The sequence below is a fragment of the Eubalaena glacialis genome, chromosome 6, assembly GCF_028564815.1.
Source record: "Eubalaena glacialis isolate mEubGla1 chromosome 6, mEubGla1.1.hap2.+ XY, whole genome shotgun sequence".
Classification (NCBI taxonomy): Eukaryota; Metazoa; Chordata; class Mammalia; order Artiodactyla; family Balaenidae; genus Eubalaena; species Eubalaena glacialis.
The window spans coordinates 113,994,826-114,013,923 of record NC_083721.1 but is presented as its reverse complement, the minus strand read 5'-3'; the positions used below and the strand labels follow the sequence as shown (position 1 = coordinate 114,013,923).

The window sequence follows — 19,098 nt, the reverse complement described above, 5'->3', positions numbered from 1 at the left end:
CTTAAAAACTACAGGAGGAACCAGTGATGGGGCGGGACGGGATGGGGGGAGCATTGCTCACACTTCTGTGAGTTTCACCTCACAGGTCCTCACAGTCAATACTGGAGGAAAATCCCCTCAACCTTCCAGCAGGGGAAAAAGGAAAAGAAACCATTTTGAAATATGCTAGAGGATTCTGTCTTCTCAACAACCACCGCCCCCCCACCCCCACCCCCAGGAGAAACTATTTTACCAAAACTTAACCTGCTGGGGTTTTATCAGAGCCTGACCAACTTGAGGGAAGGGAAACACCCAACTCCAGCCCCATCTAACCATCCTGTACCACCTAAGCGGGGGGTGGGGGTGGAATACTTAGAAGTACTGGTGAACTTCACAGTCCAGGCACACAGACTCATGAAAAAAGGGAGACCTAATCACAGGACTTTCGAATGCTGCCCACTCCTCCTCCACATGTTACCACCACAACACTAAAGACTTACATACTTCAATTCCTGGTACATCACATCCACCTTTCAACCAAAAATTACAAGGCATACTAAAAGGCAAAAAATACTGTTTGAAGAGGCATGACAATCATCAGAACCAGAGTCAGATATGGTAGGAATGTTGGAATTATCACAACAGTAATTTGAAAAAAACTGTGATTAATATGCTAAGGACCTTGATGGTAAATGTAGACAACATGCAAAAACAGGACATGTAAGAACATGAAGTAGAGAGATGGAAATTCTAAGAAAGTATCAGAAAGAAATACTAGGGATCAATAAAGACGTTTGATGGGCTCATTAGGAGAATCGATACAGCAGAGGAAATAATCTCTGAACTTGATGATATGACAATGGGAACTTCCAAAACTGGAAAGCAAAGAGAATGACGAATTACAAAAAATAGTACAGAATATCCAAAAAATGTAGGACAACTATAAAAGGTATAACATACACATAATGGAAATAGAAGGAAAAGAGAGAAAGGAACAGAAGAACTATCTGTAACAACAATGTCTGAGAATTTCCCCAGATTAAATGTCAGACACGAAACCACAGATCCAGGAAGCTCAGAGAACACCAAGCAGGATAAATGCCAGCAAAACCACTACAGATTGGTATTGAAACTTCAGAAAATCAAAGCTAAAGGAAAAATCTTGCAAGAAGCTGGAAGGAAAAAACCCTTACCTATAGAGCAACAAAGATAAGAGTCACAACCAACTTGTCCCCAGAAATCACAGAAGCAAAAAGAGAATGGAATGAAATATTTAAAGTGTTGAGAAAAAAAGAAAAAAAAAAACCCAACAACCAAACCCTATTATCCTAGAACTCTGTGCTCTTTGAAATATACTTCAGAAGTGAAGGAGAAATAAAAACACTCTCAGACAAACAAAAATTGAGGGACTTTCTTGCCAGTAGACCTACCTTGCAAGAAATGTTAAATTCTTCAGAGAGAAGGGAAATGATATAGGTCAAACTCATATCTACATAAAGAAGAATATCAAAGAATGAATAAGTGAAGACCAAATAAAAACTTATTTTTCATAATTCTTCTAACAGCTAGCAATTTATTCAAAATAATTACAAAACGTTTTTGATTATGTATGCTTATGTGTGTACATATAAAACATACATATATGTGTGTATATATGTATATGTGCTTATATATGCATATATATAAGTGAAATGAATGACAGCAACGAAACAAGGGAAGGGAGGAATTAGGATTATTTTGCTATTATAATGTATTCACACTACCTGTGGAGTGGCACACAGGCATATCTTGTTTTATTGTGCTTTGCTTTATTGCACTTTTTACAAATTGAAGGTTTGTGGCAATACTGAGTGAAGCAAGTCTACTGGCATCATTTTTCCAAGAGCATTTGCTTACTTCATGTCTCTATGTCACATTTTGGTAATTCTTGTAATATTTCAAATTTTTTCATTATTATATTTGTTATGATGATCTGTGATCTTTAATATTACTACTGTAATTGTTTTGGGGTACCATGAACTGCAACCATATAAGACAGCAAATTTGATAAATGTGTGTGTTCTGACTGCCCCACCTAAAGGCCATTCCCTGTTTCTCTCCCTCTCTCCTCAGACCTCCTTATTCCCTGAGACACAACAATATTGAAATTAGGGCAATTAATAACCCTACAATGGCCTCTAAGTGTTCAAGTGAAAGAAAGAGTCGCACATCTCTCACTTTAATTAAAAGCTAGAAATGATTAAGCTTAGTGAGGAAGGCATGTCAACAGCTGAGACAGGCTGAAAGCTAGGCCTCTTGTGCCAAACAGCCAAATTGTGAATGCAAAGGAAAAGTTCTTGAAGGAAATTAAAAGTGCTACTCCAGCAAACACATGAATGATCAGAAAGCAAAACAGCCTCACTGCTGATATGGAGCAAGTTTTATTAGTCTGCATAGAAGATCAAAATCAGCCATAATGGGAATAGGAACATACATATCAATAATTACCTTAAATGTAAATGGATTAAATGCTCCCACCAAAAGACACAGACTGGCTGAATGGACACAAAAACAAGACCCATATATATGCTGTCTACAAGAGACCCACTTCAGACCTAGAGACACATACAGACTGAAAGTGAGGGGATGGAAAAAGATATTCCATGCAAATGGAAATCAAAGGAAAGCTGGAGTAGCAATTCTCATATCAGACAAAATAGACTTTAAAATAAAGACTATTACAAGAGACAAAGAAGGACACTATATAATGATCAAGGGATCGATCCAAGAGGAAGGTATAACAATTGTAAATATTTATGCACCCAACATAGGAGCACCTCAATACATAAGGCAAATACTAACAGCCATAAAAGGGGAAATCGACAGTAACACAATCATAGTAGGGGACTTTAACATCCCACTTTCACCAATGGACAGATCATCCAAAATGAAAATAAATAAGGAAACACAAGCTTTAAATGATACATTAAACAAGATGGACTTTGATATTTGTAGGACATTCCACCCAAAAACAACAGAATACACATTTTTCTCAAGTGCTCATGGAACATTCTCCAGGATAGATCATATCTTGGGTCACAAATCAAGCCTTGGTAAATTTAAGAAAATTGAAATCGTATCAAGTATCTTTTCCGACCACAACGCTATGAGACTAGATAGCAATTACAGGAAAAGATCTGTAAAAAATACAAACACATGGCGGCTACACAATACACTACTTAATAACGAAGTGATCACTGAAGAAATCAAAGGGGAAATCAAAAAATACCTAGAAACAAATGACAATGGAGACACGATGACCCAAAACCTATGGGACGCAGCAAAAGCAGTGCTAAGAGGGAAGTTTATAGCAATACAAGCCTACCTCAAGAAACAGGAAACATCTCGAATAAACAACCTAACCTTGCACCTGAAGCAATTAGAGAAAGAAGAACAAAAAAACCCCAAAGCTAGCAGAAGGAAAGAAATCGTAAAGATCAGATCAGAAATAAATGAAAAAGAAATGAAGGAAACAATAGCAAAAATCAATGAAACTAAAAGCTGGTTCTTTGAGAAGATAAACAAAATTGATAAACCATTAGCCAGACTCATCAAGAGAAAAAGGGAGAAGACTCAAATCAATAGAATTAGAAATGAAAAAGGAGAAGTAACCACTGACACTGCAGAAATACAAACGATCATGAGAGATTACTACAAGCAACTCTATGCCAATAAAATGGACAACCTGGAAGAAATGGACAGATTCTTAGAAATGCACAACCTGCCAAGACTGAACCAGGAAGAAATAGAAAATATGAACAGACCAATCACAAGCACTGAAATTGAAACTGTGATTAAAAATCTTCCAACAAACAAAAGCCCAGGACCAGATGGCTTCACAGGCGAATTCTATCAAACATTTAGAGAAGAGCTAACACCTATCCTTCTCAAACTCTTCCAAAATATTGCAGAGGGAGGAACACTCCCCAACTCATTCTACGAGGCCACCATCACCCTGATACCAAAACCAGACAAAGATGTCACAAAGAAAGAAAACTACAGGCCAATATCACTGATGAACATAGATGCAAAAATCCTCAATAAAATACTAGCAAACAGAATCCAACAGCACATTAAAAGGATCATACACCATGATCAAATGGGGTTTATCCCAGGAATGCAAGGATTCTTCAATATACGCAAATCAATCAACGTGATACACCATATTAACAAATTGAAGGAGAAAAACCATATGATCATCTCAATAGATGCAGAGAAAGCTTTCGACAAAATTCAACACCCATTTATGATAAAAGCCCTGCAGAAAGTAGGCATAGAGGGAACTTTCCTCAACATAATAAAGGCCATATATGACAAACCCACAGCCAACATTGTCCTCAATGGTGAAAAACTGAAACCATTTCCACTAAGATCAGGAACAAGACAAGGTTGCCCACTCTCACCACTATTATTCAACATAGTTTTGGAAGTGTTAGCCACAGCAATCAGAGACGAAAAAGAAATAAAAGGAATCCAAATCGGAAAAGAAGAAGTAAAGCTGTCACTGTTTGCAGATGACATGATACTATACATAGAGAATCCTAAAGATGCTACCAGAAAACTACTAGAGCTAATCAATGAATTTGGTAAAGTAGCAGGATACAAAATTAATGCACAGAAATCTCTTGCATTTCTATACACTAATGATGAAAAATCTGAAAGTGAAATTAAGAAAACACTCCCGTTTACCATTGCAACAAAAAGAATAAAATATCTAGGAATAAACCTACCTAAGGAGACAAAAGACCTATATGCAGAAAACTATAAGACACTGATGAAAGAAATTAAAGATGATACAAATAGATGGAGAGATATACCATGTTCTTGGATTGGAAGAATCAACATTGTGAAAATGACTCTACTACCCAAAGCAATCTACAGATTCAATGCAATCCCTATCAAACTACCAATGGCATTTTTCACAGAACTAGAACAAAAAATTTCACAATTTGTATGGAAACACAAAAGACCCCGAATAGCCAAAACAATCTTGAGAACGAAAAATGGAGCTGGAGGAATCAGGCTCCCTGACTTCAGACTATATTACAAAGCTACAGTAATCAAGACAGTTTGGTACTGGCACAAAAACAGAAATATAGATCAATGGAACAGGATAGAAAGCCCAGAGATAAGCCCACGCACATATGGTCACCTTATCTTTGATAAAGGAGGCAAGCATATACAGTGGAGAAAAGACAGCCTCTTCAATAAGTGGTGCTGGGAAAATTGGACAGGTACATGTAAAAGTATGAAATTAGAACACTCCCTGACACCATACACAAAAATAAACTCAAAATGGATTAAAGACCTAAGTGTAAGGCCAGACACTATCAAACTCTTAGAGGAAAACATAGGCAGAACACTCTATGACATAAATCACAGCAAGATTTTTTTTGACCCAGCTCCTAGAGAAATGGAAATAAAAACACAAATAAACAAATGGGACCTAATGAAACTTAAAAGCTTTTGCACAGCAAAGGAAACCATAAACAAGACCAAAAGACAACCCTCAGAATGGGAGACAATATTTGCAAATGAAGCAACTGACAAAGGATTAATCTCCAAGATTTACAAGCAGCTCATGCAGCTCAATAACAAAAAAACGAACAACCCAATCCAAAAATGGGCGGAAGACCTAAAGAGACATTTCTCCAAAGAAGATGTACAGATTGCCAACAGACACATGAAAGAATGCTCAACATCATTAATCATTAGAGAAATGCAAATCAAAACTACAATGAGATATCATCTCACACTGGTCAGATTGGCCATCATCAAAAAATCTAGAAACAATAAATGCTGGAGAGGGTGTGGAGGAAAGGGGACACTCTTGCACTGTTGGTGGGAATGTAAATTGATACAGCCACTATGGAGAACGTATGGAGGTTCCTTAAAAAACTACAAATAGAACTACCATACGACCCAGCAATCCCACTACTGGGCATATACCCTGAGAAAACCATAGTTCAAAAAGAGTCATGTACCAAAATGTTCATTGCAGCTCTATTTACAATAGCCAGGACATGGAAGCAACCTAAGTGTCCATCATCGGATGAATGGATAAAGAAGATGTGGCACATATATACAATGGAATATTACTCAGCCATAAAAAGAAATGAAATGGAGGTATTTGTAATGAGGTGGATGGAGTTAGAGTCTGTCATACAGAGCGAAGTAAGTCAGAAAGAGAAAAATAAATACAGTATGCTAACACATATATATGGAATCTAAGGGGAAAAAAAAAAAAGGCCATGAAGAACCTAGTGGCAAGATGGGAATAAAGACACAGACCTACTAGAGAATGGACTTGAGGATATGGGGAGGGGGAGGGGTGAGATGTGACAGGGTGAGAGAGTGTCATGGACATATATACACTACCAAATGTACAATAGATAGCTAGTGGGAAGCAGCCGCATAGCACAGGGAGATCAGCTCGGTGCTTTGTGACCACCTAGAGGGGTGGGATGGGGAGGGTGGGAGGGAGGGAGATGCAAGAGGGAAGAGATATGGGAACATATGTATATGTATAACTGATTCACTTTGTTACAAAGCAGAAACTAACACACCATTGTAAAGCAATTATACTTCAATAAAGATGTTTAAAAAAAAAAAAAATCAGCCATAACATTCCCTTAAACCAAAGTCTAATTCAGAGCAAGGCCCTAATTCTCTTCAATTCTCTGATGTCTGAGAAAGGTGAGGAAGCTGTGGAAGAAAAATTTGAAGCCAGCAGAGGTTGGCTCATGAGGTTTAAAGAAAGACGCTTTCTCCATAACATAAAAGTACAAGATGAAGAAGCAGGTACTGATGTAGAAGCTCCAGCAAGTTATTCAGAAGATCTAGCTAAGATAATTAGTGAAGGTGGCTACACTAAATAACAGGTTTTCAATGTAGATGAAACAGCCTTATATTGGAAGAAAATGCCATCTATTACTTTCATAGCTAGAGAGAAGTTGATGCCTGGCTCCAAAATTTCAAAGGACAGGCTGAGTCTTGTTAAAAGCTAATGCAGCTAGTGACTTTAAGTTGAAGCCATTGCTCATTCACCATTCTGAAAATCCTAAAGCCCTTAAGAATTATGCTAAATCTATTCTGCCTGTGCTCTATAAATGGAACAACAAAGCCTGTATGACAGCACATCTGTTTACAACATGATTTACTGAATATTTTAAGCTCACTGCTGAGACCTACTCCTCAGAAAAAAGATTCTTTTTGAAATATTATGGCTCACTGACAATGCACCTGGTCACCCAAGAGTTCTGATGGAGATGTACAATGAGATTAATGTTGTTTTCATGCCTACTGACACAACATCCATTCTGCAGCTCATGGATCAAAGAGTAATTTTGACTTTCCAATCTTATTCGTTAAGAAATACATTTTGTAAGGCCATAGCTGCCATAGATAGCAATTCTTCTGATGGACCTGGGCAAAGTAAATTGAAAACCTTCTGGAAAGGATTCACCATTCTAGATGACATTAAGAACATTTGTGATTCATGGGAAGAGGTCAAAATATAAACACTAACAGGACTTTAGAAGAAGTTGATTCCAACCCTCATATATGATTTTGAGGGGTTCAAGACTTCAGTAGAGGAAGTGATTGCACATGTGGTAGAAATAGCAGGAGAACCAGAAGTAGAGCCTGAAGATGTGACTGAATTGCTGAGATCTCATGATAAACTCTAATGAATGAGTTGCTTCTTATGGATGATAAAGAAAGTGGTTTCCTGAGATGGAAACTGCTCCTGGTGAAGATGCTGTGAAGACTGTTGAATTGACAACAAAGGATTTAGAATATTACATAAACTTAGTTGATAAAGCAGTGGCAGGGTTTGAGAGGACTGACTCCAATCTTGAAAGCAGTTCTACTGTGGGTAAAATGCTATCAAACATCATTGTACACTACAGAGAACTCATTCATGAAAGGAAGAGTTAATCAATGTGGTGAACTTCATTGCTGTCTGATTTTAAGAAACTGCCACAGCTACCTCTGCTTTCAGCAAACACCACCCTGATCAGTCAACAGCCATCAACATTGAGGCAAGACCTTCCACCAGCAAAAACATTACAACTTGCTGAAGGCTCAGGTGATGGTTACCATTTTTTATCAAGAAAGTATTTTTTTATTAAGGTATGTACATTTTTTCAGAGATAATGCTATTGCACACTTAATAGACTACACTATAGTGTAAACATAACTTATATGCACTGGGAAATGAAAAAATTCATGTGACTCACTTTATTGTGATATTCACTTTATTGTGGAGGTCTGGAACTGAACCCCCAAAATCTCCAGGGTATGTCTGTAGTATTATCTGAAAGTGGACTTGGATTAGGTGTAAATGTATATTGCAAACTCTAGGGCAACCACTAAAAATAGTAAGAGAGAAAACGGAATCATAAAATTATCAATTAAAACCACAAAAGGCAAAAAAAGTGTGAAAGACAAAAATAGGAACAAAGAACAAATAGAAAATAGTAACAAATATGGTAGATATTAATCCAACCATATCAATAATCACTTTAAATATCAATGATCTAAATAAACCTATTAAAAGACAGATTGTCAGAGTGGATCAAAAACCAAGGCCCAATTATATGTTGTCTAAAAGAAACCCACTTTAAATGTAAAAACACATAGAGATCAAAGTAAAGAGATAAAGATATACCATGCTAACACTAATCAAAAAGAGTGAGAATAGTTACATTAATTTCAGACAGCAGACCCAGAGCAAGGAAAGTTATAGGAATAAAGATGCACATTACATAATGATAAAGGGGAGAATCCTTAATGTGTATGTATCTAACAACAGAGTGTCAAAATATATAAGGCAAAAAACTAAAATAGATGGAATACACTAATAGAGTTGGAGAGTTTAATACTTCTCTATCAGTAATGGACAGATCCAGCAGGCAGAAATTCAGTAAAGACAGAGTTGAACTCAATAACATCATGAGTCAACGGGATATAATAGACATTTATTGATTTCTTCATCCAGTAGCAGATTACACATCCTGCTCAAGCTCACATGGAATATTCAAGATAGACCATTTTCTGGGCCATAGAACATACCTTAATAAATGTAAAGAATATATATCATACAATGCCTGCTTTCAAACCATAATGTAATTAAACTAGAAATCAATAATAGAAAGCCAACTGGAAGATCTCCAAATACTTGGAGATTAAACACCACACTTCTAAATAACCTACGAATCAAAGAAGAAATCTATATTCATTAAAGAAATTGAATTAATAATTAATAACCTTCCAAAACAGAAAGCACCAGGCCCAGATTGGGTTCCCTAGTGAATTCTACCAAACATTTAAGGAAGAAATTATACCAATTCTCTACAATCTCTTCCAGAAGATAGAAACAGAGGGAATACTTTCTAACTCATTCTATGAGACCAGTATTACCCTAATACCAGAACCAGACAAAGACATTATTTAAAAACTACAGCCTAATATCTCTCATGAACATTGACGTAAAAATCCTCAACAAAATATTAGCAAATAAAGTCCAACAATGTGTAAGAAGAATTATACACTATGACCAAGTGGGATTTCTCCCAGGTATGCAAGGTTGTTTCAACATTCAAAAATCAATTAATGTAACCCATCACATCAACAGGCTAAAGAAGAAAAATCACATGGTCATATTAAGAGGTACAAAAAAAGCATTTGACAAAAGCCGGCATGCATTTATGATACAAACTCTCAGCAAACCAGGAATACAAGGGAACATCTTCAACTTGATAATGAACATCTACAAAACACCAACAGCTAACATCACACTTAATGGTGAGAAATTCGAAGCTTTCCTGCTAATATCTGGAATAAGGCAAGGATGTCCACTTTTATCTCTGCTTTTAAATATTGTACTGGAAGTCCTGGCTAATACAACATGACAAGAAAAGGAAACAATGAAAGGTATTCAGATTGAAAAAGAAATAAAATTGTCTTTGTTCACAGATGACATAATTCTTTACGTAGAAAATCTAGAAGAATTGACAAAAAATAAAAAAAAAACCTCCTGGAACTAATAAATGATTATAGCAAGGTTGCAGGATACAAGGTTAATATGCAGAAATCAATTGCTTTCCTTATACCAGGAATGAACACGTGGAATTTGAAATTAAAAACACACTACCTTATATATTAGCACCCCCCAAAATGAAATACTTAGGTATAAGCCTAACAAAATGTGTACAAGATCTCTATGAAGCAAACCTCAAAACTCCAATAAAATATCAGTATATCTAAGGAGAATAAAATAATTGGAGAGATTGCATGTTCATGGATAGAAAGACTCAATATTGTCAAGATGTCAGTTCTTCCCAACTTGATCTATAGATTCAGCACAATTCCAATCAAAGTCCCAGCATTTTGTGGACATCAACAGACTATTTCTAAAGTTTATATGAAGATTAAAAGACCCAGAACAACCAATTCAATATTGAAGGAGAAGAACAGTGCTAGCGAGGATGTGGAACAATAGGAACTCTCATTCATTGCGTGGTGGGAAGGCATAATGGTACAGCTACTTTGGAAGACAGTTTGGCAGCTTCTTATGAAACTAAACACACTCTTACCATATGATCCAGTAATCATGCTCCTTGGTACTAACTTAAATGAGTTGAAAACTTATGTCTATGCAAAAACCAACACATTGATATTTATTTCACCTTTATTCATAATTGCCAAAATTTAGAAGCAACCAAGATGTCCTTCAGTAGGTAAATGGATAAACTGTAGTACATTCAGACAATGGAATACTATTCAACACTAAAATGAAATGAGCTATCACACATGAAAAGACCTGGAGGACATTTAAATGCGTATTTCTAAGTGAAAGAAGCCCATATGAAAAGGCTGTATTGCTCCAAGTATATGACACTATGAAAAAGGAAAAACTATGGAGACAGTACAAAGATCAATGGTCTCCAGGGCTTGGGGGTGGAGGGGGGGAAGATGAATAGGCAGAGCATAAAGGATTTTTAGGGCAGTGAAACTATTCTGTGTGATATCACAGTGGTGGATATATATCACTATACATTCATCAAAACCCACAGAATGTGCAATACCAAGAGTGAACCCTAATGTTAACAATGGACTTTAGGTGATAACAATGTGTCATTGTAGGTTCATCAACTGTAGTAAATACAGCCACTGTAGCAGATGATGTCAACAGTGGAGGAAGTTGTAGATGGGGCCGTATGGGCGGGAACAGAGGGCATAGCGGAAATCTCTGTCCTTCCTGCTCAGTTTTGCTATGAACCTAAAACTGCTCTAAAAAATAAAGTTTATTAACTTTTCAAAAACTGGGTTATTCATGGACATCATATGTATGGCAACATAACTTTCTAATTCTTTTTCCTTATATTTTCAACTACCATACGTAATATGTTTCTAAACGTTTGGACATTTGGAACAAAACCAATATATTATGTCTCAGCATCTCTACCAGCTGGTGGCTCCCTAAAGACAAGTCCCTATTCTCATAATCCCAGCAGCCAGCTGAGTCTCTAGCCCAGAAGGGATGCTAACCAAATATGCACTAAAGTCTTCACGAAAGGCAATGGTGTATAGGGTGAAGAGAACAAAATTAGGAGTTGGATTAACATTTCTTGGTGATTTCCTAGGCCCCATGACCTTGGGCAAATCACACGTTCACTGAGATTAATTTTCGGAAGCTACGAAATGGTGATAACCTCATCTCTTCACAAAATTGTTGTAAGGACCAAGCAAGATGCACCACATATAAAACTATTTTTAAATTGCAGAATCCTTTACAAAAACCAGCTACTCTTACTCATGGGAAATGACTAAATAGATACTAAATTAAAAAGGAGAGAAAAAGATGGGTTGGACGGAAAAAGGGAAATGAAAAAATTAAAGGGAAACAAAGATAAATTCAGTCATCACCACACTTGAAACAAGATTCTGTGCTTCTTCCTCCTTCCCTGCACACAACAAACTGTGACAGCAGACACAGGTTTTCTCTCACATTTTCCCTAAGTTCTCATTCATCAATGTATCAAACATTTACTGAATACAAATAAGTACCAGGCCTTGAGCTAGGAAAGGGCACAAGGCCTAATCAGTGCCCTCAGAGAGGTCTACGTCTAGTGGGGGAGGCATACATGTGAACAGACTGATACAATCGAGGGCAGTCAAAGGCCCCCAAATGGAGCTGAGGGATTCTTGATGGGTTGGGTACAACCAGGGAAGAGGAGATGACAATCAGAGAAGGCTCTCTAGAGGAAAGGACCCTCCAGGATACATCTTGGAAAATGTAGTGAGTAAAGGAGGAAAGGGCAGTCTAAAGCAGAGGAGACCAGGCTATAGAAACAAAGGTACCGAAACAAAGACCTTATATGCAAAGGCTATGGAAACTTATTCCATAAGTGATGGGGATCCACTAAAGGGTTTTAAGTGGGAAAGATGGCTTGATCAGATTTATGTTAAGAAGCTTTACAAGAGGGAGGGGATATGGGGATATATGTATACGTATAGCTGATTCACTAAAAAAAAAAAAAAAAAGCTTTACTCTGTCCTCGTGGATACTGCCACTGTTGCAGGCAACTCTCCCAGGCACCTGTCGCTGCCCAGGCTTGGAATATTCCATCCAGCCTCTAAGAAAGGAGTCAAATGAGAGAACTGAAACCTCACAGGGCTTGCTCTAGTCAGACTTGGCAGAGAATGGGGGCTTCCTGGACTCTCTAGCTCTCAAAAGAAAAAAATTAGAAAGCCTGTTAATATCTTGCTTGAGATCTCACTGGCTGTGTGATTTCCTTGTGACTGAGTGAGTCCCTGATCCATCCTCCAAACAAATGAAACCGTGGTCAGGAGTCTAACCCGAGCACTGAAAGCTTGCAGTAAAATTTAAGCTTTATTGCTTCATCTTCCTTGTTAGGCAACCCCCAAATAGTAATCATGAATTCACTTTCCCTTCTCTTCCTAAGTCTATCAGTAGAAGAATACTTCATGTATGGGCGACAGACACACAGGGTACCTGGGGGATTGGTCTCATAACCCATCACTTGGCACCAACCATTTATGTTACTACTAAATCACCTTGAGATAGGGTTGACATCCATATGTAAACTCCTGGATTTTTTTAAGAATACAGATTTCTGGGACTTCCCTGGTGGCGCAGTGGTTAAGACTCCACGCTCCCAATGCAGGGGGCCTGGGTTTGATCCCTGGTCAGGGAACTAGATCCCACATGCATGCCACAACTAAGAGTTCACATGCCGCAACTGGAGCCCGCGTGCTGCAACTAAGGAGCCCATGTGCTGCAACTAAGGAGTGGGCAAGCCGCAACTAAGGAGCCCGTGAGCTGCAACTAAGACCTGGTGCAACCAAATAAATAAATAAATAATCAGAATGCCTCTATATCCATTAAAAAAAAGAATACATATTCCATCAAATTAAAAAAGGCAGATAAATTCTATACCTTTTTGCAAATGAATTTCAACAACTTTATACCATGTTAATCTCTTTAAGACAAAGATACTTTAAAAACAAACCAAGGTCTAAGGATGGAACTTTGTGGGTTCAGAACCCCCAAGATGATGAAATATCTCAGGTTCACTAAGGGATGGAAAATGGGTCCCTCTCCTTTCACCATTAAACCCCTACCCCAACCAGCATCCCAGTGCTTGTCTAAAGAGAGGAAGACCCTCAGCACTGGGGAGAAGTTCAGGGTTGGGAACTGAGAGAAAGCAGAGTCTAACTGCTTTCCTCCCCACTCTCCCCACACACAACAAAGATTCAGGTGGCCTAATTTGCCAAATACAGCCTCTTGCCTGCATTGCCTGCATACCCTCCACCCCCCCCCCCCGCCCACCCCCCTGTCACACGCAGGATTTGGGAAGGACTTTTAAACTAGCAACATCATCACCAAATGCAAATAAACTCATTACATTGAATTTCTTCTCAAGTCGCCTTACAAATACGGTCTTTAAAGCACAGTGAAAACACTCAAAGACATGAAATGCTGCTTAAAACTATCCCTGTAGAAGTGATCTCTTCTGTTGCAAAGAGATGAAAAGGCAAATATTTCTGAGTGCTTCGGGTTCCCTACTCAACAGTCATCACATGAGCTTCAATTGTTAAAAAAAAAAAAAAAAAAAAAAAAAAAAATTCACGAAGTGTTTAAAAATCTCCTTTAATTTTATTTTCATGAACTCCAAGAAGAACATTGTTGCAGTTAATGTTACAAAAAAGCAAAGAGGGACATCTGAACATGCAATAAAAAATGGATTCACTGTGAAAATAATGTATGTTGGTACTAAAATATAGTTACTTGGCTCCCTGAAGGGAAAAGCTTTCTTCTAATTATCTATTCACTTGGGTTTTATCATGAGAAAAAATTTTTTTTTCTGGAAAGCTTTGGGAAGTTTTCAATTTGTGCTACTGTTATTGTTAGCATCTGCTGGAAGTCCCTCATTCTGAAAGCCATTATTTGCAGTCTATAATTTAATCAGAAAATTCAAAAGTACAACAAATAGCTTGGCAACTGTGTTCTTGTTACATACAAAGCCATTAGCAAAAATATGTAACAAAATTTATGTGAAACAAACAATTTTGTCCTTATATACAGAAGTTTGCTTTATTCCTCATACCCTCACAGCCTACTCAAAAATGAGAGGGTGTGGAGGGAGGCAGCTACCAATCTCCTTTGAACTCTCCTTCTGGGTGGGGTAGAGAAATCTTAAAAGTAAGTTAACTATTTGAATCTTCTTTTAACTGAGTTACAAAAATGCAGCTGGGCTTCTTAATAAAGAACAAAAACTAGGAAAAACGATAATGGCTTTAAAATAAAGAATTCATCCCTTTGTCCTTTGTAAAATCTCTTAACAGAGAGTAAAAATGACTACATTTGTGACTGTGATCTGAGGACACAGAGTAAAGAGCATCTTGGTGAAACATACGGACGGTAGAAACCAAGCTGCTGAGAAGTTTCACATCTAGGGCATGCACATACATCATACCGATAGAGTTTACAGCTCAGGGGAGAAAGGTCAGAAAGGTACACGGGAAATGTCACCCGAAGCTACATACAAACGCATGAACAAGAAGAACACATGGAGTCAAAGGGAGACGGTAATACAAGTTTAAAAATACATTTTAAAATCATCTCAAAGCCAAGGAACATATTTACTGAAAACTCGGACATTCTACAGAATATCTTGTAAACAGTGAAAATGCAGCTTATTTAAAATGTAAAAAAAAATAAAAATAAAAATAAATGCAGCTTTATGTAATTCACAGTCTCAAAAGAAAATAAATTTCTGGTTTATCATCACTGCTCGGCTCGGTCTGCAAAACGGAATGATGTGAACAGAACTGGTCGGCATGCCCGGAGCGCAGGGCTGCGCACGCGCCCTCGGGGATGCCGCGGCCCTCCACGCCGCAGCCGCCCTTGGCGCTCCGCAAGTAGCCCGCGATGTACGAGCCGGTGGAGTGCCGGTTCCCCGCGGGCGCCGGCGCGCAGGGTTTGCTTCGAAGGACCACTCCTCCCACAGGGCTGGGGTTCACACTTTTCTGCTTGTTGGCTTCCTGCTTTTCCTTGGCGCGACTGGCAATATTGCGCACTCTGCTCTGACTTCTGGATGACAACTTTCTGACCAGTGCCCTGGGGAATTGATTGACATCTTGCTTGGAATACAGCACTTGGCAGCCGTCTTCCTGGTCAAAGGACACAAGCTTCCGCAGCTGTTCGGTCAGGGCATCTATAGGCTCTAACGACTTTGTTTTCACAGTTACGCCCTTCTTGTCTCTGATGCCAGTTGTAACAAAGCTCTTACTAATACACTGGTACTTGCTTTCAAAATTACAGGCTATGTCCTCTGATGTTAAGTCCCCCAGACTTTTGGATTTGCAAGGACTGGGCAGCTTCAGAGCAGGCAGAGGAGGGTGTGTGGACCGCTCGGGGGCAGGGTCATGCATGTCTTGAACGCTAGACAGGGGCCCAGGGGTCTGGTTCTTTTTTGCATCTGAATTTGAGAAATGGTTATGCATAAAACCAGCACCCTGATAGGCTAGATGAGAAATATTTTGATTTCTGACATCTTGAATACGGTTGAATATTTCAGAGACAGAAGAGTGGAGAGTCTCTTTACAGTAGCCATTTCTCAAGCCTCTTTGAAAATGTTCCACCACATCCTGACTGTATTTCAGTTTTAAAGGAGAAGCGAGGTGACTTGTGCCCTCTCTCCTATATCCATAGGTTGTTAAAGGCAGACTTTGTGAGTCTCCATCCATTTCCACGAGACTGCTCTCCCCAGAATTTAAACAGAGAGTGGGATCCACTATTACATCTTCCAGTGTCAAGTCAGTGGAAGTGGCAGGGCTGTGGTTCTTCAGTATTTCCCAGTCTTTTTTGTGGGTGGGACTTTTTGGTAACCAGCAGGGAGGATTATTAGAGGACAGAGGCAGATTGTTTTCCATGGCCCCTGTCTTGGTCTTCCCAGAAAGGTCATCATCTGCTTTAGTTTTAGGGACAGGAGTGCAGATAGTTTCACAAACAGCTGCATGTGTTGAGCATTCAGAGTTCTCGTGCCCCAAGAATGCAATCTGCTCAGGAGATGAGCACAGGAAGGATGACTTGGGTTTTCCACTGGAAAAGCCATGCTTGAAGGGCATTTTTAGGTCCGTGGTAGGCAAGGGAGGATGGCCCGCTATCACACTGGGGCTCTGAAGATGCGACACAACTGTGGGGTTAACCTGGTCTCTGGTCTCATCAAACTGGCCAATCAGTGCTGAGATGGAACTGCCAGCCTCATTCTCATTTGTCAAAGTGACATTATCAATAAGATGGGAAATTTCACTCTCCTGGAGAATTGCAGTGGAATGTAAGTCAGGTGTGTCAGAACAGAGAGTAGAGACGTCTGACAAAGAAAAGGATGTTGCAGCTCTGCCCTTATCCCAATTACCTTCCAGCTTCTTAATCTCCAGATTGCTTTGAGAAAGGATGCTTCCTGACAGTGCGCTTTTCCCTACCATGAAGCCCCCAGCATTCCCGTTTTCCTTGGTTTTCACACCACACAGATCTTGTGTTAGGCTAACTGCAGGGTCACGAGCCAAATGCTGCCTTGGGGAGAGGGATTTGTTGGTGCACTGGTGTTCCTGGCGATCACTTAACACATTTGATTTGGTTCTCCCACCCTTTGGACCTGGTACCAACTGTTCTGTGATTGACAAGTTGGCAGTAGAAACAGCAGAGTCCCCGTGGCTGATGTCTTTGTGGAGGAGAGCGCTGGAGGAAGCGGATAACCTTTTGTTGAAATTTGGAAAATGTTGGTCTTTTATACTTGCCTTCCCATCTCTTCTGCCATCCTTATCTTCTGCTGAATGAAACAAACAATATTTTAAGTGACACGTATCACTTTATGTAGGACCTGCAAACACTCATGTTTGTCTTCAGACAGACAAATGGAAAATGTAAATCTGTTACATCGTGACAGAATATAATTATGGATTGCATAGATTTGCAACAAAGTGTCTGTGTGATGGATAAATGGTAAAATATAGTAATTTCACCGAAACTTCCCTTTGAATAGCTATTACATCAGCTAAGGATGTAATATTCATTGTAAAAAAAAAAATGTCAATGAGTTACCATACTTTTACAGTGAAGATTACCTTAAGTTGTTTCCTATTCAGATTTGTACTACACAGAAGCATGGCAATAAAAACAGAACAAGACAGCTCTGTTAAACAAAGTATTGTGGTACCTGTAAGCAAGATACTGTAAGCTTTCAAAGTTATACATGTGTTAGAGAAAAAAAAAAAAACCCACACAAATCATTTTGAAAAACATTTTGGCAAAATACTGATTTTAACCAATTAATTTCTAAAACAAATTGGAGGGTGCAATAGATGCATTAAAATATCAGTATCTGTTGACTTTAAAATGTAAAAATAAAGACTTGGTCACCAATTCTATACCATTGCTAATATCTAATTTTCCGTTGATCCTATCTTTTTGGTTTTAATACATAAATTTCATATTGCATTCTCCCCTAAAAGAGGCAGTAAGATATCAGGCACAGTAAGGAAAACTATAAAAATACACAATTCAAAGTAATTTGGGGTACCCCATCCTGTTTAGTATAGTGCTAAGACAATATTGATATTAGGTGTTCAAGGATTCTTAATCACATTATTTTAATGGATTTTATGCTTTCAGTTATGAGAATCAAGAAAATATGTTTAACTTTTTATTAAATATTTTCCTAACTAAAAAAATTCATCATGATAATTTGATAAACCCAAAAATGATAAGGAAAAATATAAAGATTATATGCTGTTACCACTCAGATAGCCACTGTAAGCTTTTGTAGAGGGATAGAATTATGTATACAATTTTTTATTCTGAATTTTTTCCACTTAATTTTTCTTCTACATGATAACTTGAATCATTGCATGGTTATGTACTGCTCCATATTTATAAGATTTATACTTTATTATTAAATATATTATGCTATATATATATGAATAACTTATATAAATTTCCTGTTTTTTAAAGGGAGGAAAGAAACATAACTATTCCTTTCTAACTCACCTTAATGGTAGTAACATCTTAATTGTGGCATTACAGGATTAATTGTTACTCATTTCTTTTGCTTTATTTTCCCCCCAAAATGGAGTTATTTATATTTATATATAGTTTACTTTCCCCCAAAATGGAGTTTTGAAATAAATTTTAAAGCATATATTTCATCTCTTCTCTGATACTGCTCTTAGCAAAATTTCAAACTTGTTAACTGCCTTTTTCTCCTTCAAATAAACCATTCAAAAATTGGTTTGTCTCCCTACAATATCTTACAATAAAAACCAATACAAGCAAAGTGGTGTTTGTGAGAAAATAGATCACTGAAATTAGATTGCATGATGAAAGAATTTTGCTAAAAGAAACAGGTATCACATTCTACTGTCTGAAGTGATTTTGATTTAATTAAAACTTATTTGTTGCAGAGACCTCACATGGACACAGTTTTGGTGCTTAAATTATCTAAAATAGGATGGGGGAAGAGTCACCGACACAAGGCAAGAGCTCTTTGG

General features: G+C 38.0%; 1 protein-coding gene and 1 pseudogene across 1 annotated transcript in view; one reads left to right on the top strand and one right to left on the bottom strand.

Annotated features, from left to right (window-relative positions):
• Positions 1 to 2,149: 2,149 nt before the first annotated feature.
• LOC133093028 (tigger transposable element-derived protein 1-like) lies at positions 2,150 to 11,300 on the top strand (annotated as a pseudogene).
• A 3,917-nt stretch (positions 11,301 to 15,217) lies between these two features.
• Positions 15,218 to 19,098, bottom strand: part of PLCH1 (phospholipase C eta 1) — a 232,490-nt gene continuing 228,609 nt past the window's right edge. The window contains exon 23 of the mRNA XM_061194551.1: positions 15,218 to 17,381. Coding sequence (XP_061050534.1) covers positions 15,298 to 17,381 — 2,084 coding nt within the window. The 3' untranslated portion in view covers positions 15,218 to 15,297. The remainder of the gene's footprint in view (positions 17,382 to 19,098) is intronic.